The following is a 26642-nucleotide window of genomic DNA, read 5'->3' as shown; positions in this document are numbered from 1 at the left end:
GTGCTGTTGCAGAGGCGGGGAGCACTTGCCAGCCATGAGCCCGGCTTCTGGTTGAGCGGTGCTCCCCCTGTGGGAGCGCACTGACCACCAGGGGGCAGCTCCTGCGTTGAGCATCTGCCTCTGGTGGTCAGTGCACATCATAGCGACTGGTCATTCCACCATTTTGGTCTATTTGCATATTAGCCTTTTATTATATAGGAGGATAGTACAATGAGTTTCAGTATACCCCAGGCACATTTTTCACTGTTATACACATCTTGTATTAACACATTGTTTGTGGGTAGTTTTTATCGCGCGCTAACAGGTGGCGCGGGCCATTTTTGCTAATTTTTTGCGCAAATGGCAACGTTCAGTAAAATTACGATAACTTCAGTTTACGTATTTATACGTTACCTGCATTCTACCGCTAGTCCATAAAAAAACGTATTAATACGTGTCCCGCGCTCTACTACACTGGTAGAACGTATAAATACGTTTCCCACATACAATGTGTTAATATAGTACCTTTGTCACAATTAATGGGACTAATATGATACCTTATTAATAACTAAGTTTGCATTTTAATTTTATTTCCACAGTTTTTCCCTAATATGCTTTTTGGTCTGTTCCAGAATCGCATTCAGGATGCACGTGATAGCATCCTGTTGTTTCTGCATAGGCTCTGATGTGTGTTTCATGAATATTTTCCCCCAGTCTGCAGCTTGCCTTTTTAATTCTCTTACCAGCGTCTCTACCAAATAAAACACATTTTCAGTTCAAAGGAAAAAAATATATATGTTTATGGGTCCTCCTCAAAGACATAAGGATGAATGAGACTTTCATAAGCTCTTTTTCTGTCCTTTGTTAATAAAAGTATTTTTTGTTATGTTTTTTATAAAAAACCTTTTCAGTAGATTTGGTTCCCATGGTTAATATGTGTCTTTGTTTTCAGTCTCTTCATCATGAAATGTCTTTGTATATTCAACAACTAAAAATAGACCTTGAAAAAGGAAAAATTAGTGACACTGTTTCAAGGCTTGAAAAACAAATAAATAAAGAAAAGAAACTAATTCGCCGAGGAAGGACCAAGGGTCTCATTAAGGAACATGAGGTAAACCACCTGCTTTCCATGTGCATTTTGTCCTCATTTCGAGGTTTTTCTTACAGGGCTGTGTATGTCCTTGGCCTCGGGTTAAATCGCCTCTCAGAATGACTTCATCTGTCTCGCTCCCTGGGGATCATCCCTTACGCAGTTCAAGCTCTGACTAGAGCCTGCGATTCTTGCTTTTTAGAAGTGAGAACAATTTAGCATTCAGTTAATCGTTCATGACGTCCCTTGTATGTTTCAGTGGCCCCTGTCCTTGAGAGTCTGGTTACAAACTGTTGCTGATGTACCCACGGTTGCTTTTGTGGGGACTTGGTGTCCTTGAAGTCCAGCTTTAGTGAAAGATCTGAAATCAGGATGTAAACCAGCTGGGGCAAATCCAATGGTCTCCTTTTGGTCCCCAGCCTATTTAATTGTGTCCATGTATTTGACAGTATGGCTCCTCTTTTCACTTTTTTAAAACTTTTTTCCTGCTGTGGCTCTCTCAACGGCAATCCCTCGACTTTTCTTCTTGTCTTTTTTTTTTTTTTTGAGGGAGGACTTCTTTTTAGTGTCCTTCACACATTTCCCTTTTTTATTGTGCTGTCTTAATGTTTTAGCTTGGAGAGTCTCTGCTTTTCGCTAACTTCATGATTATTCTAGGCCAGAGGTGGGGAGTGTCGGGCTTTTAGGCAGTATAAGGCCCTCGAAAGCATTTGGTCCGGCCCTGCCAAGGCATTAGGGTGAGTTAGTTAAATGTCTGACCAAATATAGCAGGACAATTTTTAAGTTGATAATTTTATGTGGCCTGTGAATGATGCTATAAATATCCAAATGGCCCTCGACAGAAAAAAGGTTCCCCACCCCTGCTCTGGGCAGTTTCATGCACTTGGGGGTTTTAGCTGCCCCCTTACAGTGATGGCGCCTGAATCGTTTTCTCCCACTGAGTCCTTTCCCCTGAGCTCCAGGTTCTGTTTCTAACCGAGACATCACCAGTGATCGTCAGAGACCTCGCCTTCAGCATGTCCAACACGAACCAGTGATAGCGCCTCTGAGACGTTTCTTGCTCTGATGTACCCTGGTTTGGGAGGGCTTTGCTGTCTCAGAATCTCCTCCCTCTCCTTCCCCTTCCTGCCCACGCAGCCTTGGTGGAGTCAGCTGCCAGGCCCCATCGGTTACTCTGTGAAACAGCTGCTTTTCCATCCTTCCCATCGGCGTTGCCTGGCTTATTTCCTCGGCATGATGAGGGGTTGCGTCATCTTCCGTACCCATCACCGCGTGAACGCTGGGAACCACAGGTCTTATGTCACCGGCTCACCATTACTCCCAGGACATCTCCAGACCCCTTAGGAGGCCGTTCAAGTCCTTCCCCGTCTGGCCCCAGGACATGCCTCGGCCTCTCTTTTTCTGTGCTGTGCCCTCCACACACTAGACTGCTGTCCTTTCAGAACATCTGGAGCCTCTCTCCCTTGGCTGCTGCTCCTGCTGGGAACGCCCCCTCTCCCCGTTTACCTGCCGATCTCCTCGTTCTTTCTGCATGAAGCTTGGGTGGTTCCCTCATGTGACCCCTAAGGCAGGTAGTGGGTCTGTCCTCTCACTTGTCACACTGTATGCTCATTATTTGTGTGACTGCTGCAGGGGAGGAAAACGTTTCCCTCGGCCCCCTTGGGGGTCCCTGGCTGGGTCTGAAAATGAAACTGACAAAGATTCACAAGAGAAAGGGGCACACATTTTATTGAATTTTTACATGCACGTGGGAGCCTTGACAAGAGGTTGAGGACCTGTAGAAGTGAGCAGAGCAGGAAGTCTTGATACCTTTAAGATAACAAAACAATACATTTGTGAAGAATTGACAAGGCAGAAGCGTTTGGGCTGGGGTGGTAAATGGTGAAGAGGTAACACAAGACCTCTTGGGAGGCAGGATAAAGGTTTGTTTAACGAGGTTTGCAGATTCCTCTAGTGCCGGTCGGGGCTGAGACGTGTTTATCTCCAGTAAAAGGAGACTATCTCCCATCTTTAGGCAGAAAATGGGGAGCTTTTTCTGTGTTTACTGCTTTTTTTTTGTTTTAAAATATATTTTTATTGATGGGGAAGGGAGAGGGAGACAGAGAGAAAGACTAATTGGTTGCCTCTCGTATGCACCCAGCAGGGGATCAAACCCGCAATCTGGGCAGGTGCCCTGACCAGGAATCGAACCAGTGAACTTTCTCAGTGCACGGGACAATGCTCAACCAACTGAGCCACACCAGCCAGGGTTGCTTACTGCTGCTTAATTTTCATGTCAAAGGGGCATATTTTTGGGTGACATGTTATAGTTTCCACATTACTGGACTGCAGCAAATCCCCATAGGGCCGACTGCCTCATCTTTGTTTCTCCTTGCCCATCACCACACCAGGCACATGGTGGACAGGCTTACAAAAGATTGCGTTGTTAAAGTCACACACATCTGTTAGTGTCTAATCCTCATGGACTAATTATGTAAACTCATTTGGAACACATTTCCTGCTTTATTCCCTCAATTAGGCCTGCTTTTCTGAGGAAGGCAGCCTGCGCCAGCTTGCTCACCACATGGAGGTCCTGGGAGAGCTGTGTGAGGAGCTGACGTCCCAGAAGAGTCAGCAAGAAGTGAGGAAGGTGCTCCAAGATTATGAGCAAAAGATAGAAAGACTTCGGAAATGTGCTTCCGAGATTCACGCGACACTGCAGCCCCCTGTGGGAGGCACGTCGAAAAACAAGTTAGTGCTTCATAAGAACAGCAACTTGTGAAGGGGGAAAATGAGAGAAAGTCTCTTGCAAAATGAGCTAGCACTGAATATTATTATGCATTCTCTTTTCAGGCTTCATGATTCTCCCTCTATTTCAATATGCCATTTTGATTCCTTCCCAGGGGTACCGTGAACACATCTGAGAATGGAGGAAGGGATGCCCACAGTGAGGCGCCATCTGCAAACTCAGATAATCAGCCATCAACTGAAAAGGTGTTAAATGTGGATAATGTATTTTGCAAGTAAACTCAATCAAGAAGGCCAAGTGTATAATACTCCACTTCTCATTAATTAAGTGATGCTTTTAATGACCTGAGAGTCCCCTTCAGCTGAGAAGTCCCACTTAAGTCATGCAAGGAAGATTGCTTTTCAGAGAATTAGAATGAACTTAAATTTCCGCTGAGGGTACAAACAGTTTTTTAAAAAGAGACCATTTTGATCATTAATGACTGTGCACATTACCATTGAGGGTATAAGAGGTTGAGTTTAATCTGTACAGATGCCTCGGCGTCATTGAGATGAGCTAGTTCATTTCTCATCTGTTTTTTTCTCGTTACAATGTCATTTACAATGTCTCTTTCCTTGGGAACTGAATTTTCACTTAGAATCCTAAGTAATGGGCATGTACTGTATCTCACAGCCCCGTGGCCAGTGAGAGGTGGAGCAGGAGTAGTGTGTTAGTTTTCAGAGGTCAGCTCCTGCATGCGAGGCTTCTGTCTGCAGTTGACCATCCCTATGTGGTCACAGTCAGCAAGAGCATTTAGGGACCAGGAGAGCTCCTTTATTGCGCTGATGTACTACATAGAAGGTGAGACTTGGTGCAATAAATCTCCTCTATCCCATGGGAAGGCCTTTCTCTGAGCTGAGTAACCTCAAATAAATTGTAGTGTCTTCTGGTATGCTGTATAAGGAGTCAGTAATATGCCTTTGTATAAAAAAGTATTTATCTGTTGTAGACAAGTATATTGAAGATATTATGTTGACTATTGTGCATATTTATTTAGGCAGTGGGATCGATTAAGAATTTGAGCCTGGCATCAGAGTTGAAGCCTGAACAGGAAGAAAAGGATCACAATACATCTATAAATAGTTTACAAGACAGGTAAACTCTTTTAAACAACTGGAAAGTCCACCAAAAATATTTCACCAATGCAAACATATTATCCTATCTAATAATAGACAAACATGGTAATTGACCGTACCTTCGCTATGCCTCCCATTGGCTAATCAGCACGATATGCAAATTAACCGCCAACAAAGATGGCGGCTAATTTGCATACTGAAGGCAGGGTGGTTCAGCGAGAGCCACCAGCGCGCCGCCATCCAGGGCAGGCAAGGCAGCCCCGCCCCAGGAGCCAGCCCCGCCTTACTGCCCGGGACCCGATCGTGTCCCCGGCGGCAAGGCAGGAGGGACCCAGAAGCCAAGACAGATTATGAGGGTGAATCAAAAACAAAACCCACTTTAAATATAAAGACACATATAGATTAAAAGTAAATGAATTAAGCTGCAGCCTGTTTTGCTCAGTGGATAGAGCATTAGCCCGTGGACTGAAGGGTCCCAGGTTCGATTCCAGTCAAGGGCATGTACCTCAGTTGCTGGCTTGATCCCCAGTCCCTATCAAAGCATGTGCAGGAGGCAACCAATCAATGTGTCTCTCCCTTTACCTTCACTCTCTCTAAAATTCAATGGAAAAATATCCTTGGGTGAAGATTAACAAAAACAAAGTGAATGGATTAAGTAACATTAAAGAGATTATAAGAAAAATATATTTCAAATTTTGTTAGTTGTATAATGGTTATGTTTAAATTATTAACACCTAAGAAATTGGGTGAAGGGTACATATAATGTGCTGTAGTATTTTATAGTTTTTTTTACATCTATAATATTATTTCAAATTAAAATATTAAAAAATTAAAATTAATAAAATATTAATTGAAATGTATCTGCATTACATGAAAAATCTCCTAATTGCTTCTAGCATAATTTATTAAATTGTGCTAAAATTTACAAGGGTTCAATTAAAAAATATCTTAATTCTAAATGATATAATAGAAAATATATAATAGTGCAGTTATAAGCACTTATCTGAAAATAAAAATTTAAAGAAGTGAATTTAAAGACGGGATTAGCCAAAGAAAATATATGCACAACCCATGGTCACAGACAACAGTATGGTGATAGCCAGAGAGACGTGGGGGGCAAGAGCTGGGTAGAGGGGGCAAAAGGGGGGAAATAGGGACATCCTATCTACACTAATAAAAGAGAAAAATGGTAATTGGCGTACGGCGATACCTTTTTCATTGGCTAATCAGGGCTATATGCAAATTAACTGCCAACTAAGATTGGCAGTTAACTGCCAACAAGATGGCGGCTAATTTGCATATGTAGGCACAATGCAGGGAGGCGAAAGGGAAAGCAGGAAGAAGCCCCCTGCCACTGACAGTGATCGGAAACCCAGGGGGGAGCTAAGAGCTGGGGGGCAGGGCAAAGGCGGCCCTGGGGCCGCCTTTGCCCTGCCCCCCAGCCATGATCAGAGAATCAGGCGCCTTTGCCGCCCTGGCCAGTGATAGCAGGAAGTAGGGGTGGAGCCAGCGATGGGAGCTGGGCACGGTCGAAGCTGGCAGTCCCAGGAGCTAGGGGTCCCTTGCCTGGGCCTAAAGCAGAGCCCACGATCGCGGCGCCCCCCGCTGCCACTGCAGGTCCCGGCTGCCCGGGCCGGACGCCTAGGCCAGAGGCGTTAGGCCTGGGCAGGGGTGGAGCCTGCAACCGCGGGGAGCTGGGGGTCCCCTGCCCAGGCCTGACACCTCTGCCGGAGGCCTCAGGCCTGGTCAAGGGGCCAATCCGGTGATTGGTGATCGGAGGGTGATGAGGGTCAACTCCTCTGGCTGAGGCATCAGGCCTGGGTGGGGGGCGGAGCCGGGGATTGGGGGGATATGATGGTCCCCTTGCCCAGGCCTGAAGCCTGGGTCAGAGGCGTCAGGCTTGGGCGGGGGGTGGAGCAAGCGATCAGAGGGAGATGGGGGTCCCCTGCCCAGGCATGATTCCTGGGCCAGAGGCCTCAGGCCTGGGCGGGGGCCAGAGCCAGTGATCGGGGGGAGGTGGGGGTCCCCTGTCCAAGCCTGACACCTCTGGCGGAGGTGTCAGGCCTGGGGAAGGGGCCGATCAGGCGATCGGAGGGTGATGGGGGTCAACCCCTGAGGGCTCCCAGTATGTGAGAGGGGGCAGGCTGGGCTGAGGGACACTCCCCCCCCCCCCCATACCCAGTGCACGAATTTCGTGCACCGGGCCCCTAGTATAATAATAATAAAAGGCTAATATGCACATTGACTGAATGGCAGAATGACCGGTTGCTATGATGCTCACTGGCCATCAGGGGACAGATGCTCAATGCAGGCACTGCCCCCTGGTGGTCAGTGCACTTCCATATGGGGAGTGCTACTTGGCTCATGGCTGGCCAGTGCAGAGGTGGTGGCAGGAGCCTCTCCCACCTCCGTGGCAGCACTAAGAATGTCCAACTAACGGTTTAGACCCGATCCCTTGGGGGCCTAAGCCTTTAGTCAGACATCCCCCGAGGGCTCCCTGGCTGCCAGAGGATGTCTGACTGCAAGCTTAGGCCTGATCCCCCAGGGAATGGGCCTAAGTCAACAGGTGGACATCCCCCAAGGGGTTCTGGACTGTGAATGGGCTCAGGCCGGGCTGAGTAACCCCCCCCACCCCCCCACCGAGTGCACAAATTTTTGTGCACCAGGCCTCTAGTACTTTAATAAGTTCTTATTATGCTTGGGTCAGAATTTTTGCATGTGGTCCAGTAACTTCAACAGAAATTCCTGGGATTTTTCTCATGCATAATTGACAGTAATTGAAACGCTTTTTTTGTCTTATTTTTTAAATTAAGTAATGTCACATTTAATTTTTCCCAGGTATGATACACACACAGAAACTCTTGAACTACACCTGCAAAACAACAAAGTTAGGATTACTTCTGAGTTCCCTAGCGATGGGGAAAGGAGTAGTGCCTGTCTGCAGGATAAACTGGAAGATCTACAGGTAATTATTGAAACTATTATGAGTTTACCTTTTAGTAGAAAATAACACCACCATGAATATAGAGGTCACCATTTTTGTTGAGGTCCCATATGCCAGATGTTTTCAAGAACTTGGTTGGATTGCATGTCTAATGTCACCCGATTCCAGACAGTGATTTGCATCTAAGTATCAAACCCAGGAGAGACTTTGGCTCAGGGTCCTAATTTATTGCGCATGCTCTAATTTGATACTCTCGATATTGTGGCTTGCAAAATTTTTTATTGCGCTTGGGATGGGAATGAGGGCTTCAGATGAATTGGTCAAAACAATGTGGTCGGAGGCAATTTTAACCAACACTGCTTCCTTCTAGGTTGCTCTGAAATCAACAATTCACGAAAAACCAGTGACTCTAAATACTTTTAAGTTGTTCATCGTCTTAACCAAGCTGTCACAATGTCTGTCTGATGTTGGACAGTAAGGAAGGGGCAGGCAGTGGAGGGAGTTTTCACTTTAAGTGCTGGGTGGTCTTCCTGGAGAGCATCAGAGGAAGTAGTGCCTTTGATGCAAGAGCTACAGCAACAGCTAGTGGTAGGAACATCAATCGTAAGCTCTACCAATAAATACCTTCCTTATTTTGAAGATGATCTGTGCATGGCAGTGCAACCCTTGTAAGCTTGGAAGTGCATTAGAGTGAACCTCACAGAAAACCCATCAGGTGGAGAAAGGGCCATGTGTGGTTCCCTTTAACACCCTCCCATGTTTTCTCGTTTCTTCCTTCCGACTGGCTCCTCTCTATTTTCCATCTGAATAAGCAAAATCCATATGGTAAAATCTCAGTTGTTCAAATGATGGATTTAGCACGTTGTCAATGCAATTAAGAAATTGTCTTGAGACTTACTCCAGGGACTGAATAATGAGTTGGTTAGAAAAGCTATACTAATACTTGGGGAAAGTGAGAAGCAAATTATACTGGTGAGTAAGCAGGAAAATTTTGTAATAACGCCTTATTTTTATTTTATTTTTTTAAAGAATCAATGTAAGGCACTGAAAGGGTATAGAAGTTTTAGGTGTTTAATTATAAATAAAAATAATTTTTTTATTCATTTCTTGTTTGCTATAAATAGTTTTGGTTCACTCAAATTTTCTTTTAGTTTATGGAGAAACACATTTATTCTCTAGAGGAAGTAGAGAGTTTGTTCTTATGACTGTATGTGTCTTTCTGAATTGTATTCTGTGTACCCAGCTTAGGGGAAGGGGTTTGGACTTGGATGAAAGCGATATCATTGACTCCCTTGACTTCATTAAAAGGGCCCTCTGATAGCATAGTTAATATCATTGTTCTCCGACAGATCCTTAAGTTGTAGATGGCTGGGAAAAAATATTTTTTTAACCTTCACCCGAGGATATTATTTCCATTGATTTTTAAAAAGAGTGCAAGGGAGGGAGGAGGGAGAGAGAGAAATCCACATGACAGAGACACATCTATTGGTTGCCTCTGGCACTCATTCTGACGGGCTGGGGATTGAACCTGGGACCAAGATACATGCCCTTGACCAGGAATCAAACCCTCAACCCTTCCGTCCGTGAGTCGATGCTCTAACCACTGAGGAAACTGGCCAGGGCAGAAAATATTGTTTTAATGTATTTTTATGGGAAACTTTGTGCCCGCAGTTTGTGGCTGTCTCATTTTATAAGAACAGAATAATTGTGCCTGTTAACCCATAAGCTGATAAATAAATTTATGTGTTTCATCCAGGCCTTAAAGAATGAAACTGATGCTTGCTGGAAAGAGTTTGAAATCACTTCATTGCAGTTAGAAGAGCTAGAGAGTGACATAAAGAAGCCTGTTATAATTAAAGCAAGGGACAAATTAAAGGAGAAAGAAAGAGAGTTCCAGATGACTCTTAATACCAGGTATAATTCTGAGGTCTATTACTAATGAACTTACTAAATTTTTAAATGCCATTTTAAGCTAGACTAGTACTGTACTAGTATGTTATTTTCCTTAGCTGTCACAACACCCTACGAGAGGCTGCCATTATGATTGCCATTTTACTGATGAGCAAAATGATGGGGAGGTTAAATAACCTAACCAAGCCACACGACTGGCCAGAGACTTAAGTGGAATTTAAAGTCTGTTGAGTCCTAAAGATCACGCTCCTCCCACTCTCCCCGCTTGGGCATGAATCTGCCCATGTTGCATAACTTCTCTGGGCCTTGATTTCCTTATTTCTAAAATGAGACTGCTGTAATTAGCCCTCCACATAGGATGTGTCTCCCCAGTACATGTCCCTGTTTTATCTTGGAGGAAACTGAGGCGAAGAATCTATGTTAACCACCCAAGGTCACGCATTCCAATTTATTATTAGTAGAGCCTGTTCTTGGAGCTCTCGTATATTTCCATGAATAAAATAATTAGTATTCATAATGAGGTTTCTTTGTCATCAAGGCAGTGTTAAATTACATTCAGTAATTTGTATTTTACAGTTTTTCATTTAGTGTGGTATCAATTAAGCTAATAAGCATATTTGTATAGGAAACAACTCATTCTTTGGCATTTTTGGATCGCTGGGTTTGTGTTTTAATGTGATGATCTATACATATCATGGTATGTATTTTTATTGGACAATTATTTTCTTTTCTTTTTTTTTTTTAAATATATTTTATTGATTTTTTACAGAGAAGAAGGGAGAGGGATAGAAGTTAGAAACATCGATGAGAGAGATCGATCAGCTGCCTCCTGCACACCCCCCACTGGGGATGTGCTCGCAACCAAGGTACATGCCCTTGACCGGAATCGAACCTGGGACCCCTCAGTCCTCAGGCTGACGCTCTATCCACTGAGCCAAACCAGTTAGGGCGGACAATTATTTTCTGTTCTTGGTTAAGTTATGGCATTAATGTGTTTTATAGGGTATCTTTCATCTCTGGTTCCCCCTCACATCTGGTTTCTTTTGCACCTAGAATGGAGTCTCTGGAGACTGCGCTGCAGTGTGTGATACCTGTGGAGAAGGCATCGCTCCTTCTCTGTGGCTCAGATCTGCTCCGTCTGCATGACGTGGCCATTGAAGAATTTCACTTCACCAATGCTGATGGCATTTATCAAAACCTGAAGGTACATACCAGTTCTCACAGTATAGTCACAGAATAATCGGTTCCTTGGAGATTTACTTGTACATTTTTATGCATTTTTGATTATGCATCAACAATATGTATTTAGAATATAAGCAATGACAGAAAAATCTTTAATAAGTTATACTTGTTATTTATTTCTCAACTCTTTAATTCCTTTCAAATTTGGAAGTAGTTACTATGGAGTAACAAGGTATTTTCTTTGAATTCAAAATGAAGGATTCCTTATGAATGCCTTTTCCAATGACTGAAATCTCAAGTATCATGCTAGACTCATATGCATATATCAGCATATTCCACAGTTTACTTATTCCAAATCTCATCATCAATACAAAATAGTGAGGTTTTTATTTCAGATTATAAACAGATGTCTCAACAGTTCAATCTGTGATTATTTTCATTGAAGCAATAGGTTTATATACTTGTTTTCTTTTGTGGATGGAAACATCTGGAAGGGTACCAGATGATAAAGCCGCTGGGCCATCTGGTCATCTGTAATTAAAATGTTGAAACTGTCAGCCCTGGTTAAACTGAGAAGCAGTTTTCTAGATTAAACCGAGTGACATAATTTGAGGTTCGTTTTTGCCCTGCAGCCGTTCTTTTTTCTACCTCAGCCTTTTCAGCTCTTCTTACCTTAATTTTAGGATATCCAAGATTCCATAGCAAAACAGATAGACATTTGTAACAATTTGGAGCCGTTGGGCAACTTTGCATTAAAGGAATTACACCCACTTGATTTGCGTGCAACGCAGACCATTATCCTGAAACACAGATCACAGCTTGAGGAGATGAACCACAGGGTCCAGAGGAGTAGAGATGCCCTCAGGGCTCTGGAAGACTTTTTGGCTTCCCTGAAAACAGCTGCCCTCCCTGGTGGGCTTGTCACAGACCCTTCAGCCTCAGGTACACAGGTGGCATCAGAAGATACGTTGACAGTGAAAAATAAAGAGGGAGAAATTTATCTGATGAAAGAGAAGGCCAGGCATTTGGATAAACGTTTGAAGATGCTTGATATAAGCTTTAAAGATGCTGGACGGGGTGAAGACATGTCCTGTGAAAAACTTCTCAATGCTCTGGCCAAACCCTTATTTGAGACCTGTGGCTCTGGCGGACAGGAGGAACTCACGGAAGAAGACAAGTTACTAGACGCTTGTATTTTAAAAAATAATGAACTCCTGAAAAATATTCTAGAGGTGCAAAGTCAAATCAGTAAAATTGGTCTTAAGGATCCGACTGTTCCAGCTGTGAAACAACGGTAAGTATTGTTTCCATCAATTTCCCCCGAAGGTGACACTTTTCTGTGTTTTCAAATATCTATTATACTTCAATAGATATTTCCTGTCTATTGCTTCCTGTCTATTTCTGTCCCGTCCCACTCTATGAGCGTTCAGCATTCTTTTCCGTAGACTTTTCAAACTTTCTTCTTGTTGATATTGTGTCTTTACTAAATGTTATGTAATTCTTTTTTTGTGAAATTTTCATTTTCACGGACAAAGGAGTAGGGAACTAAGATGTGGATAAAGTACACCAGTTGCTGCAGAGTCGCTTTAGGCAGTGTATTTACTATGTTCTCTTGATGGGGGAAGACTGGAACTCTACACATTTGGTCGTAAAGAAGTGGGAGCATCGGCTACCGATGCACATGCTACACCTTGTCCCTACTTCTCCCTTGATTATTTGGGCTCATGCTTCCTCCCATCAGGATTAGGGTGGGGACTGAGTGGGAGGGCATGGGATTGAGGTAAGCTACGGGTAGTGTCGGTTCTGGGGACTGAGCAGAACTGGGGTAAACTGAGCTTGGCAACCTTCAATATGAGTGTTATTTTAATTCTGCCATTCAGACGTGGCCTCTCTGTGCCGATACCAACAGGAAAAGGCACTTTTGTGAAGCTCCCCTCCCCTTAGTAAATCTCTCCCACGTTCTGTCTCCTCGTTCCATCTCTAGCCCTTCAGGCGCAGTGCTCTCTTGAGGTCTTTAGCTGACCAGGCTCTTTCCTCTGAATGTCCCTGTGACCTCAGTCTCAATGAATCTTCCATTCCTATAGTGCCCCAGTTCCTAATGAGGTGTCAAACGAAATACTTATTTAATTATTGATTCATTGTTAATATATATTATAGATTCAAAAAGAATACGTACATAAACATTAATTTTTAAATGAAAATTACACATAAGTAATAATTGCTTTCATTTTATATAGCCCCTATAGAGCTCATTTATTTATTTTATTTTTTAATCCTCACCCTAAGACATGCCTTTATTGATTTTAGAGAAAGAGGAAGCAAGTCGGTGAGGGAGAAAGAGAGGGAGAGAGAGAGAGAAACATCGATTGGTTGCCTCCTGCATATACCCCGACTGGGGATCAAACCCTCAACCTGGGTATGTGCCCTGACTGGGAACCGGACTGAGATCCACTGAGCCACACTGGCCAGGGTGCTCATAGAGCTTATTATCTTGAAGGAGGAGGAAGATATCAGTGTATTTGATGCTGAGATAAGCTCTGGAGAAAAATTAGCAAAGAAGGACAAGAGGGTTGCAATTCAAATAACAATGTTTTACTAAAAAGTGACCTTTGAGTAAGTAAGATGGGATGAGAGCTAGCTAAGTGACTACCTGGAGGAAGAACCTTCCAGACTGAGGGAGCAGTGGGTACAAAGTCCAGGTGTGAGAGAAGGCCTGCCATGTTTGCAGAGAGGCTGGGAGGTGAGGTCAGCAGTGAGGTGAAGAGATTTGAAGGGTGTCAGGGAGATACTTGATGGGATGAGGTTTAGCTCATGAAGGGACTGTGGGCCATTTGATTACTTTGGCTTTTTCTTTTAAAAAGTCTTCTCTCTCTCTCTCTCTCTCTCTCTCTCTATATATATATATATATATATATATATATATATATGTGTGTGTGTGTGTGTGTGTGTGTGTGTGTGTGTGTGTGTGTATTGATTTCAGAGAGAGGAAAGGAGACAGAGAGAGAGAGAGAGAAACATCAATGATGAAATTAATTGATTGGCTGCCTCCTGTGTGCCCCCTACTGGGGATCAAGCCCACAACCCAGGCATGTACCCTGACCAGGAACAACTGTGACCTCCTGGTTCATAGGTCAATGCTCAACCACTGAGCCATACCAGCCGGGTTTGGCTTCCTTTTTTGAGTGGCATTGAGAAGTCATTGGAGGGTGCTGAGCAGAGGGAAACGACTTGGTTTTGTTGTAACTGATTCTCTCTGGTTGATGTGTTAGTATAGACTAGAAGTTAAGGGAAGACACAGAAAGTCTAGTTTGATCTGTTTTAGTAATCCAGGTAAGGGATGGTGGTGGTGTGGACCAGTGGTGAAATGATGAAAAGTTTTAAGATTTCTGGATATTTCTTGAAGGTAGGGTCTACAAGATTTGTTGACACATTGAACATGGGGTGTAAAAGGAAGATTAGGGGTACCATTAACGGAAGTGACCAAGACTGAAATTGTCAGGTAGTGTATGAAAGATCAGGTGTGCTCAGTTTTAGACGTGATAGGTTCACAATACTTGTTTGACTTCCAAGTATGGATATCAGTAAGACTCTTAAAAACAGATGGCATCAGAGTTGGGAGAGAGGTCAGGGTTACAGGTATGCACTTGAGAGCTACGAGCGTTTTGGAATGCTATTTAACGCCACGAGTAGCAGATTGAGTTGTCATGGGTGGGGAACCTTTTTCCTGCCAAGGGCCATTTGGATATTTATAACATAATTTGCGGGCCATACAAAGTTATCGACTTAAAAATTAAGTTATATTTGGTCAAACATTTAATTAACTCACCCCTAATGCCTTGGCAGGGCCAGACCAAATGATTTCGAGGCCTGATAGGGTCTGCGAGCTGGACGTTCCCCACCCCTGATTTAAATAGACAAGAGGAGAGGTCCGTGTTGCACATTGGGAGGAGGGGGGCTGTGGGAGATGAGGAGGAACAAGGCAGAGATGCTGAGGAGTGGTCAGTGGAGTGGAAGGAAAATCAAGAGAGTCCTGGGAGCCAAGTGGGGTCTTTCAGCGAAGAGGATGTGAGCAACTGTGTCAGAGGCTGCTGACTAGGGAAGGACGGACGGTGAGGATTTGAGGGAGCATGAGTTCAGCAATGTGGTGGTTCCTGGAGCTCTCGTGCAGGTTTTGGAGGAGCTGTAGGGAATGGGAGTGGATTCAAGAGAAGCCAGAAAAGAGAAAATAGAGTCAGTGAATATCTGATAAAAGCAATTTAGACCCTGGTGAAGGGCGTTCATTCCTCCAGGATAAGTTTGTACCTTAACACTCTTAGCTCAGATGACGCTTTTTCTTTTCTTTTTTTTTTTTAATATATTTTTTATTGATTGTTTACAGAGAGGAAGGGAGAGGGATAGAGAGTTAGAAACATCGATGAGAGAGAAACATCGATCAGCTGCCTCTTGCACACCCCCTCCTGGGGATGTGCCCGCAACCAAGGTACATGCCCGTGACCGGAATCGAACCTGGGACCCTTCAGTCCGCAGGCCGACGCTCTATCCACTGAGCCAAACCAGTTACGGCGACGCTTGTTCTTGATATGGGAGAGCTTGTTGTGCACAGGGTAGACATACAAGTTTTCCCTTCCTCCCCGGACCCCCCGCCCCCCTCCTTAGCAGCCTTGTAGTGCTCTACTGTTTATCTCTTTTCTTCTCTCCACACCATGATTTCTTTCCCGCTTGTTTACGCACACATACTCTTTCTCTCTTTCCTCATGTGCATATACACACCCTTTATAAGTGTGTTCATCACAGAAAAATGTGATTGTTTTTGTATATTTATTTTAATAAACCCCATATTAGTATAGTGGGAATGCAGAGAGCCTCCTGAACTCCATAATAGCAATTTTTAATGTGTAATTTTTGTCTTCCTAAACCTCCCGAGGACAAATTAAAGGTGGTGTGCTCCCCAAATTACCCTCATTTGTATCCTGTCAAATTGGCTAATGATTGGCTATCAATCTTTTCTCTTTCATAATCAAGAAAAAAGTCATTAATCAGACTGGAAAAGGACCTAGATGACTATGAAAAAGAGAAGAAACACTTGCAAGAAATGGCGGGTTCTCTTCCACAATTCAAAGACGGCAGAGAGAAAGCTCTGAATCAGCAGTGCCGGAACACAGCGCTCCTGTGGGAGGGCACCAAAGCCTCCGTCACCGAATGGTAAGGACAGGATCCCGCCCGCCTCTGCCAGGTGCCCTGTGGCACAATCAACACCTAACGGAGGGCAAGCAGGAGTTTCGCCCTGGAAGCGCACTGGGCCAGTGTCTGGGCAGCCCTGGGGTCACAGACTGTGGCTTGATGAATTGAAGAGGTTATCTAGGAAGGCTGACACACACACCGTGTATTAATTCTCCTCCCCTCCCCTGGATTTGTTTTCCATTGCTGCTGTAACCAGTTACGTCAAATTTAGTGGCTGAAAAATAGCACGAGCTTTTATTACAGCCTGGAGGTCAGAAATCCCCAAATCAAGCTCTGTTTCTTTTGGAAACTTCAGGAGTGAATCCCTTTCCTTGCCTTTTTTATCTTTTGGAGGCTTCCTCTTATAATCCTAGGCGTGTGTCTCTTATTTCCATCTTTAAATCCAGCAGCTTGGCGTCTTCCAATCTCAGTCTCTTTCTCTCTCTCCCTCCCCCCATCCTCTGCCCTCCCTCACCTCAATGGAAAAAATATCCTTGGATGAGAATGAAAAAAAAAAAAAAAAAAAAAAAAGAGCTATTGCTTCTGTCAGTCCCTGGGTGGCTTGGCTCTCTGGTGATTCCCTTAACTCTGCTCTCCTTTCACCACCGAACTTTCGAGTACACTTTCTATACTTTCCTTCCGGGACCTGAGTGTATATAGTCAAGATAAAGCCTCTTTGTGGTATTTGATCTAGTCTGTCCTTCAGTTTTACAGAGGAAGGAATTGAGGTTCTGGGACCTAAAGTAACTTACCTGAGGTCATATATCTAATTAGTTCCCAGCCATAACTAGAAACCAGGTGTCCTAACTGCCACATGATCTGTACTATACTTTTTAAAATGGGCTAAATCTAGAATGAGTTAAGTAGACGTTTATAAATAACTTGTGACTTGCTGAACCAATATGGCAATAATCTCCAAGAATAATTCTAGGGAGGCACAGTTTTTCAAGATGATCTTTGGTTAAGGATGGAGTTGAGATGCCGGTTCCTGAAGGTCATGAATCATGGGTTTCTTTCTAAAGCGGATGTCTAGTGGCTTTTTAATATCGATCGGGTGAGAATGCGAGTCCAGTGGCTGTTTTTACCACCCACTTGGGATGGCACGTATGTGCCGTCATGCTTAGGTTACATTGGTAAAACTATTACAAACCATGTCAAGAAGAAAAATCCTTCTGTAACTTATTGGTCATTGTAAGGGCAGTGAGAGAGAGAAGGAGTGGCTTTGTTCTTTTCAGATGTTTCGCTGTTTTACATGTTTCCCTTCTGATAGCCTTGACCAGTGTGAACGCGTTTTGGAGCTTTTAAAACAATACCAGAATTTTAAAAGCGTCTTGACAACTTTGATTCAAAAAGAAGAGAATGTCATCTCCCTTCAGGCTTCGTACATGGGGAAGGATAACCTGAAGAAAAGGATAGCAGAGGTGAGTCCAGATTCCTGACGAAGTACCCAGGGCCTTGCTCACTAGCCTGGCGATAAAGAGGATATTATAAACGGAGCCTTTTCCGAAACTTTTAAAAGAAGTTACTAGTGACTCTTTTTTTTTTTTTACCAAATATCTAAGAATTTATTGAGTATGTCAGCAGAGCTAAAAAAAAAAAAAAAAAAAAATCAACCCCCAGGTTGATGCTGGGTCGCCTCTGCCTGGGTTCGGCGCTGGCGGGTGGCTGTGTTGGAGTCCGGGGCGGCCCCTGCTGCTCCCTCCGGGAGGTGGTAACCGTCCCTGTGTGCACTGACCTTCTGCCTCAAGGAACCTGACGCGTCATTGCAGTCTTGAGAGAGTGAAGACCGTGGGACAGTCCCCTCTGTGGCTAGTGGACAAAGGGAAAAATTACCTTTTTACTTATTTGCTTTTTGCAAAAGGCGCGTGAGCTCTTCTGCAGGTGGTTCTGTCTGTCGTGTTCATAGCCTCGCCGAGCACAGCTTCATGCTCTAAGAAGAATAACGTTTTCGGACACTAGGTGTCATTATTTTCTATGATTTTGTGTGGTTGCCCATCAGAGTGGCAGAAGGGGAGACAGAAGATCACAGTATCCTCTGTGCTTGTTCACCCGCTTATTTTCCTGCTGGTTTGTGAGCACGATGCTGAAGTGCGGTCGGAGAGTCAAAATCCCGTGCGAAGCTCTGTCTGCTTGACCTAGCTGCTTGTTAGAAAGCAATTTTATTAAACTTCCCCGTTGCTGAGAACAACATCAGGAGAAGCTTACAAGGACGATTTATTCTTTATCTGGAACTCCTGTCCCTGAAGCTGCTGTGGCACTCGGGGTGCAGACACACGGCCGGTGCCACAGCCGAGGAGTAGCCCCTGTCAGGGACCCACTTCCTCAGTTTCTTGAGACGGACCAGTCAGAAAGGCGCTGGCTTAGACAGATACCAGTTGTACAGCCGTGACTGTGACTGGTGTTCCATGAGGGAGGCCACCAGGACCATGAGCAGATAATCAGTTGGCGCGGCTCCATTGCAACCTGTCCAGCAGAGCAGCTTCTGGGTGTGGTGGTCTCGGAGTCTAGGAGGGTCCTGCCCTCATCCCAGTGGACCTAAGGCGCTGTGGTTCCCTCGGTTCTCAGAGAATCCAGCACAATCAGCCGTACGAGATCCCCTCACCTGTGTGTCCCAGTTCACGTAACTACTCTCCTATGTGCCCCTGACAACAGTTTCCCATTAGGCACTCCTATTTCAGAATCAAGGTCTCAGCCTTAATCACTGTCTTGTCCCCTAAGTCCCTGTCTTGTATGCTGACCAGACATATCTAGTCCCTCTTGCTTGCAGCTGTTCTTGGTTTGTGCTAATCCTCCTTTGTCCTCGAGTCCTACCTTTGTCCTGTTGAGTTGGATCCTGTTACCAGCAAAAAAGCTCTGTCTATCCTATTTGGTGAGGCAGCATTGGTAGAGTGCCTAGCAGCATTCCTGGGATTTAATCTTTTAATAGCGTCAGTCATGATGCCCACTGTGTGTGTGGTTGTGGGGGAAGAAAAAAACACTCAAGTTTTTTTTTCCAGCTGGTCTAATAATCAGACAGACATGAGACACATTAGCAAGAGAAAAGAACAAATTTAATACATTTCTTTGGGAACCCAGGCTTCATGAGAGAGTCAGAAACCCCATGTGCACTGGAGGTTCAGAGACAAAAAGGGAAATGGGTACATAGGACATTCTCAGCTAGGGGTGGGGCAAGGTGCCTTGGGGGCCTCACAGGGTTATTGTAGGGTGATAAGCAGAGCAGATGTTCAGTAAATAGAAGTTTACCCTGCCCTATAGATAGGTCAAAAGAGGTTACCTCTGATCATATCTTTTTATGGGCAGATGCCTAATTCAAGTTCATGTAGGTAGTTATGGGAGGGACAAAAGTTTTTCTTGAGTCTCTCTGCTAAAGTTGACGTTAGCTCAAATAATCTATAGGCCACAGAGGCACACCTTGGGGTAACTTGGCCTTTGGCCTATCTGCATTTCTAAATGGTCTCGCTTCTCAGCTGTGTGAACACTCTTCCTGCACCCATAACTGTATAATCAAAACTGTAATTTTGACCAGGAAAAATTCCTTCCATCACCTTCAGGCAGGTAGCCCCTCTCCTGAATGACTCTCATTAATGGACATCTAAGTCCAGGTATTGACCCTCCTGCCATCATTAGTGCCTCTGTGGCTATTGTCTCAGACTGTTTGGGCAGCTATAACGAAAATACCGTAGTCTGGGTGGCTTATAAACAGCAGAAATTTATTTCTTACAGTTTTGGAGACAGTTCTCACAGTTTATAACATTCTGCTGTTGACCCCCCCCAAAATCTGTGTTCTTACATGCAAAGTATATGTATTTCATCCCATCAGCCCCAAAGTCTTCACTTGCTCCAGCATCAACTCTAAAATCTAAGTCCAAATCAGATGTGGGTGAGACTCAAGGTACGTTTCATCCTGAGGGAAATTTCTCTCCAGCAGCTGACCCATGGAACCCAACAAATTATATACTTTCAAAATACAGTGGTGGGACAGGTAGGTATATCCGTTCCAAAAGGGAGAAATAGGAAAGGAGAAAGAAGTAAGACCAAAACCTAACAAGACAAACAACATGAAACCGTAAGGCTTGAGAATAATCTTCTGTGGCCTGATGCTCTGCCTCCAAGCCTCATCACCCCATGGCTTAACCGGATGACCCTCCATCGCCCAGTGGCTCTCCACAGGAGCCTCTGTAGCTCTCCTAGGCTGGGATCCTACACCTTCAGTGCCCCTGGCCCGAGGTCACACACTTGTGGCGATCTTTTCCCTGGTCCTCCACACCGTGTGGCGAGGTCAAGATAACTCTCTGGAGTCTCTTTTATGAGGGCACTAATCCTATTCATGAGAGCACCACCCTCATGACCTACTTACTTCCCAAAGGCCTCATCTCCTAATACATTACATTGGGGATTAGGATAAGAGCTTCTTAGAGTTTCTTATTAAATAACATAAAAACTACATGGCTAATTAATGAACGATAGAATTATTACTTATGCCCAGGCCTATCTGACTGCAAAGTCATGTTTCAATCATCACAATAGTGTCTTTCCTGAAAACATATTTGAAGTATGTGTATGACAGAAGTAAAAATTGGTTAACTTTGCTTCATCTATACCCCTTTCTCAAGTAATGGTTAGCTCACAAAAGGTTGTTTTAAGATTAATAAAATAACTATAATTTTTAAATATACAAGTCCAGGCATTAAAAAAATTATTATGTTGAGAATCTTACATCTAGCATGGTATCTAGCATATGGGCAATTTATATATTTGCTGAAATAACATATAATTTTGTATGGAAGACATAGAAGTTCTAGTACACTGGTGTCTAATTTTGTTCCCAGACACTTTTTTAAATGACCGGATAAAAGCAAATTTTAGTGCTACTGATCGTTAACAAACTTTCGGTCAATTTTGTGATGACCTAGGTACTGTCTTCAGAAACAATCCATTTCTGTGGCATGCATTGTCATGATGCTCAGTGGCTGAAATATGATACCATTGAGAATGTTTGTCCTCCAGAGCTATAGAAACCTGGATGTTTATCTAGGACATGGTGCCAAATTTCTACTCTCCTTAATGAAAGAGTGTGAAAGTAAGACTAGAAAGCTGAACTGTCAGGGGACTGTTAAAGTTTGGGAAATGTCAGAGGGGACCTAGCTTTCTTTCCTCTCTCCCCTTCCATTCATTACAGAACAAAACCTGCAGTTCCTGTCAATGCAAAAATACCCTCTCCTGCTCTGTCTTTTCACCCGCTGTGTCAATTTAACAACAGAGTTCTCTGAATGTAATAAGAATGAGGATGGGTAGACATCCATCCTAATTTAAACACATGTAATATACTTCACATGAGCTTTTATTGATGTTTTGAAAGAGAGAGGAAGGGAGAGGGGGAAAGAGAGAGAAAACATCAACATGGGGGAGAGAGATATTGATCAGTTGCCTCCGGTACGTACCACTACCAGGCATCAAACCCACAACCTGGGCATGTGCCCTGACCAGGAATCGAACTGGCAACCTTTGGATTCACGGGACGATGCTGAACCAACTGAGCCACATCGGCTAGGGCTATATATATTTTTTCCATTTAATTGAACAAACATTTATTATGTCCCAATACAAAGAGGCCTAAACTGGAAGGAAAAACACTTGGTTTGCCTTTCAGCCTTGCCAATGTATTAGTCAGTGTGAAGTCAGGAAATAGAACCTCTCAGTAATTTTTTTCATCAAAAATGTTTAGTTTTTAATTAAACTTTTTATTTTGAAATAATTATAGTCACATGCAGTTATAAGAAATAATACAGGGAGAGCCTGTGTTCCTTTTACTAGGTATTCATGAACTTGGTATTTCTCTGCATTTATTTAGACTTTCATAATTCTTTCATGAGCATTTTGTAGTTTTTTTGTTTTGTTTTTTAAAATAAATTTTTTTTATTGATTTCAGAGTGGAAGGGAGAGAGAGATAGGAACATCAATGATGAGAGAGAATCATTCATCAGCTGCTTCCTCCATGCCCCACACTGGGAATCGAGCCTGCAACCCAAGCATATGCCCTAACCTGGAATCGAACCATGACCTCCTGGTTCATAGGTGGACGCTCAACCAGTGAGCCACGCCAGCTGGGAAGCATTTTATAGTTTTTAACATATAACTCCTATGCATGTTTTGTTAGATTTATATCTAAGTATTTAATTTTTTGAGTAATTAGAAATGGTATTTTAAATTTGTTGTTAGTATACAGAAGTAGAGTTGTTAGGACATAGAAATACAGTTGATTTTTATATATTTATCTTCTATTCTTCAATCTTTTTTGAACCTACTTATTGGCTCTAGGAGTATTTTATAGATTCCTTGGAAGTATCATCTTTGTATTGTTGAAGATTATAGATTTCTAGGAGTATTTTAGAGATGATCTCCTATGTAGATAATCATGTCATCTGCAAACAGGATACTTTCTTGACCCCCGAAATTCGGGTGTCCTTGTCATCGCTGGTGGGGGGTAAAAGTTCTGGCTCCCCACTAGGCTTCCACTGACACCTCCCTGGCTCTTCCTCACAGCTCCCTAGGTGGCCTCTAGTGACACCAGAGGGGCAAGTGCCCAGCAGGAAGGAAAGCCCTGGCTCTCTGCTTGGCCTTCTCTGACAGTACCCTGGTTGGGTGAAGGTGGGGCCTCTGTTACAGCCAAGGGCTGGCGAGGTCTAGGCTGTGCATTTGACTTTGCTGATATGGTGGGGTTTGGCCACATTTTTTTTCTATATTATTTACCTTCAGGGAGTGATGATTTTCTGAAAGTTTTCTGTCTTGCTAGGTTGTCCTGTTCCTGGTACTTTTGCTGAAGAGGGCAGGCCTTTCTTGGGACTCTTTTGTCTGTTATATTACCAGATGCTGCCTTCTTCAGCACACAGTCTGGGACATTGGAGGGAAAAAGAAAAGGCAGGGAGCGCACCACCAGGTTGTTCCTTAGGAGCTAATGCCCACAGCCGCTCTTCCTTCTTCAATTCTCCACTTTCCAGTCTTCTTAAATTAGTTTTGTGTGTGATGTGCAGGGGTTTTCATTGTGCTTAGTGGGAAGAAGAGGGAAAAGTATGTCTACTCCATATTCCCAGAAATGAAAGTCCTTCTAGGGTGCATACTTTTTAGATTTTTGTTTATGAGAAATCTATTTCCCAATTTTATGTAGTTATTAAAAATGTGTGTGTAAGATTAGTAAATTGAGTGAAACAATAAGAATACATTAGTCAACACTCAAATTTCATTTTAAAGATCATTGGCCTTTTCATAAAATAGTGTTTCAGCTTCCATGTTAGAGATGATGTTGGAGTTAGAATCATAGAAGATTAAACTGGAAGTCATATATTAAAGATCTTTTAGAGTTCTGTTGTTTTATTCAGATGAGAACATTTTTTTCTTTAACAATAGAAAGATGATTCTTATTGGAGGAATCTATACCCGATTTTTATACCATTGCATGGATATGCTTTTTTTTTTTGAGAATATTATTTCTCATGGACAAAAAGACATGATTTTAGATCATATTCCATCATGCAGAGTAGGAAGAAAGTTGGGTGTAAAATTATTGTTAAATTAGATGGTTAGGATTATAAACACTTTTCATTGAGAAAGTGGGACAATAAAAACAAATAATGAAATGATGTTTCTTATCAGTTCATCTGTCAGTAGGTCAAAACATGTTTTACAACTTTTTTACAGATTGAAATTGTCAAAGAAGAATTTAATGAACATTTGGAAGTTGTTGACAAGATTAACCAGATCTGCAAAAATCTACAATTTCATCTAAATAAAATGAGAACCTTTGAAGAGCCTCCTTTTGAGAAAGAGGCTAATGTTATTGTGGACAGATGGCTTGATGTAAGTGATCATTTAATTGACTAGAAATTCTATTCTATAACAATTAGATTGACCTTTTCTGTTGTATCTTTAATGTTTGATCTGATTACAAAATTCAGAAATACTCATGGTAAAAATGTTCAAATAATATAAAGTTTATGACTTAGCAATTTTCTTTACATCCAGAGTTTTAGGCAGTACTAACAAATGGGTCTACAAGTTTCTATATATAAAAGTACAAGCTCAACTTATTTGAAATAAATTAGTTAATATGTTCCTCATCCATGAAAGATATTGATGTTCAACTATATATTTACTTAATACATTTTTATTTGAGAACTAATGATATTTTTTATGAATTACAAATTAAGAATTTGTGTTATATTTTCATCTGGGGTTTTTAAAAGCAACTTTTATTTATTGTGGCTTAGAAATTAGGAAGAATATTGCTTTCATTGTGAATAAGCTGCAGCACATCAGCTAAGATTTTTTTTTTTGTAGAAAATAGAAGTACATGATACGATAAAGCAAAATTTTTGTTGACTAATAAAGCAAAATAGCCAGTAAAGGTAAACTAAAATTTTATTTAAAAATAGTGTTTAGCTAGAACCGGTTTGGCTCAGTGGATAGAGTGTCGGCCTGCGGACTCAAGGGTCCCGGGTTCGCTCCAGTCAAGGGCACGTACCTTGGTTGCGGGCACATCCTCAGTGGGGGGCGTGCAGGAGGCAGCTGATCGATGTTTCTCTCTCATCGATGTTTCTAACTCTCTATCCCTCTCCCTTCCTCTCTGTAAAAAATCAATAAAACATATATATATATATTTTTTAAAAAATAGTGTTTGACTGAAACAATGGTTTTCATATTTTTTCCTACTAAATGTGTTATTTTTATGTGTTAATAATTATGGTAGATAAATGAGAAGACAGAAGACTACTATGAAAACCTTGGTCAAGCTCTAGCTTTATGGGACAAACTTTTTAGCTTAAAAGATGTAATTGATGAGTGGACTGAAAAAGTCCTTCAGAAAATGGAATTGCATCAACTCACTGAAGTGGAAAGAGATATGCTGAAGGTAATTGAACAGAGATAAAATGTCTGCTCTTTTTTACACAGTTGACATTTTAATAATGAGTTGGCTTTCTTTTGTGATTTGTCTAGAAAAATCACAAAGAAATCTTTTATTTCTTTCCTAATCCCCTGAGTGGGACCTGAACTCTGTTGCTTCCTTTATGATATCTGGGAAGATGTTAGGAAATAATATTAATCTGGGGTTAACAGACATCCAAGGGATTCATGGATGAAATGAACTTACATGGGAGAAATTGACCTCACATGGGAGACGATCATTTATTTTCATGAATGTCTAACTAAAATATAATATTTGTTCCAATTATAAATATATCAACACACAGTAGGATGAACTTGCATGTGACATTGTTATTAACAAAATCACAGATATTTTAATTATCTTTCATTATCTCATCCATGAAGGTGCTTGGATTTGTAACTCCCAGGACTCTGTCAAAAACCAAGTGATTAGGGGCAATCCAAAGGCTCTCCATGTTCTGTGTATTAACAGTAGCAATCATGGGTACCAGAAAATAAGGTATACAATAAAAATATTTTTATTATAATTATGTGTTTTAGGCAGAGTTACAAGTCCATGAACAAAAACCTTCAGAATTTTCTAAAAGAGTGGCTAAAATACAGTTTCTGCTTCAAAGCAGCGAAATACCTCTTGAATTGCAGGTAAGGAATTTTTATTTAAAAGTCTCAATGAGAGTACTCTAATGCTCATAAACCAGAGTTCGAATCTTAAAATAAAATTAGGGTCATTATTTAATTCACCTTTGTTCGATTCCTATATTAAATTGAACCAAATTTTTAATAGTCATCCTCGTTTATCTTTGTTCCACTTTTAGAATGAATAATGCTGTATCTTGCATTCTTTTATCCTTATTTCACAGGCCTCTGTGTGGAGGGAGAGGTATCACGGTGTGGCCCCTGTCAAGTAACAGGGGTTTCCTCAGGAGTTGTCATGGGTGTAGGAAGGAAAATATGCTCCAGTGACCCGCTTTCTAGAAACAGGGAGATTGCCTCAAGTGTGAATTCTGTTGTGCAAAGAGATTGTTACAGTTTTATGGAGATGGAAGTGCATGGTGGCTGAGTGGGAATATTCGTATGGCTGAGCATGAGTCAGACTTTCTGGGTGAGGTCCGGGTGCCACCACTCATTAGCCGTCTGATCTTGAGCAACCAACCTCCTTCACCTTCTTATGCCCGTGTTTTTGTGCGTGCATTAAGTGTTGACCATGATGCTGTGTACATAATAAATGCTCAACAGATGCTGGCTATATAATTTTTACTATCTGTTTTTACATGTTTTCAAAAGAAATAATCCCTCCGTTGGTATGCTAGATAAAACTGGTTTTGGGGGAAGGATTCAAATTAGTCTCATAAAAAGTCAGAAGTTCAATTTCAGTTCTCATATTATTCTCTTCTTTAAAACAGGGGTGGGGAGCCTCTCTTCTGCCAAGGGCCATTTGGATATTTATAACATCATTCACTTAATATAATTCACGTAATAAATTTATGTTGCTTTGAAGAAAACTCCTAGATTGATTGAATTTCGGGTCCCGCC

General features: G+C 42.4%; 1 protein-coding gene across 1 annotated transcript in view; it reads left to right on the top strand.

Annotated features, from left to right (window-relative positions):
* SYNE2 (spectrin repeat containing nuclear envelope protein 2) overlaps positions 1 to 26642 on the top strand; it is a 310564-nt gene that overhangs the window by 119885 nt on the left and 164037 nt on the right. Inside the window, exons 23-35 of the mRNA XM_081090284.1 lie at positions 932 to 1090; positions 3588 to 3799; positions 3952 to 4042; positions 4834 to 4931; positions 7751 to 7877; positions 9613 to 9770; positions 10821 to 10971; positions 11633 to 12243; positions 15972 to 16151; positions 17440 to 17590; positions 23865 to 24023; positions 24913 to 25074; positions 25650 to 25751. Coding sequence (XP_080946410.1) covers positions 932 to 1090; positions 3588 to 3799; positions 3952 to 4042; positions 4834 to 4931; positions 7751 to 7877; positions 9613 to 9770; positions 10821 to 10971; positions 11633 to 12243; positions 15972 to 16151; positions 17440 to 17590; positions 23865 to 24023; positions 24913 to 25074; positions 25650 to 25751 — 2361 coding nt within the window. The remainder of the gene's footprint in view (positions 1 to 931; positions 1091 to 3587; positions 3800 to 3951; positions 4043 to 4833; positions 4932 to 7750; positions 7878 to 9612; positions 9771 to 10820; positions 10972 to 11632; positions 12244 to 15971; positions 16152 to 17439; positions 17591 to 23864; positions 24024 to 24912; positions 25075 to 25649; positions 25752 to 26642) is intronic.

The sequence above is a fragment of the Myotis nattereri genome (assembly GCF_964212035.1).
Source record: "Myotis nattereri genome assembly, chromosome: 1".
Classification (NCBI taxonomy): Eukaryota; Metazoa; Chordata; class Mammalia; order Chiroptera; family Vespertilionidae; genus Myotis; species Myotis nattereri.
Note: the sequence above shows the minus strand (reverse complement) of the source record. Positions and strands in the feature narration are given on the sequence as shown.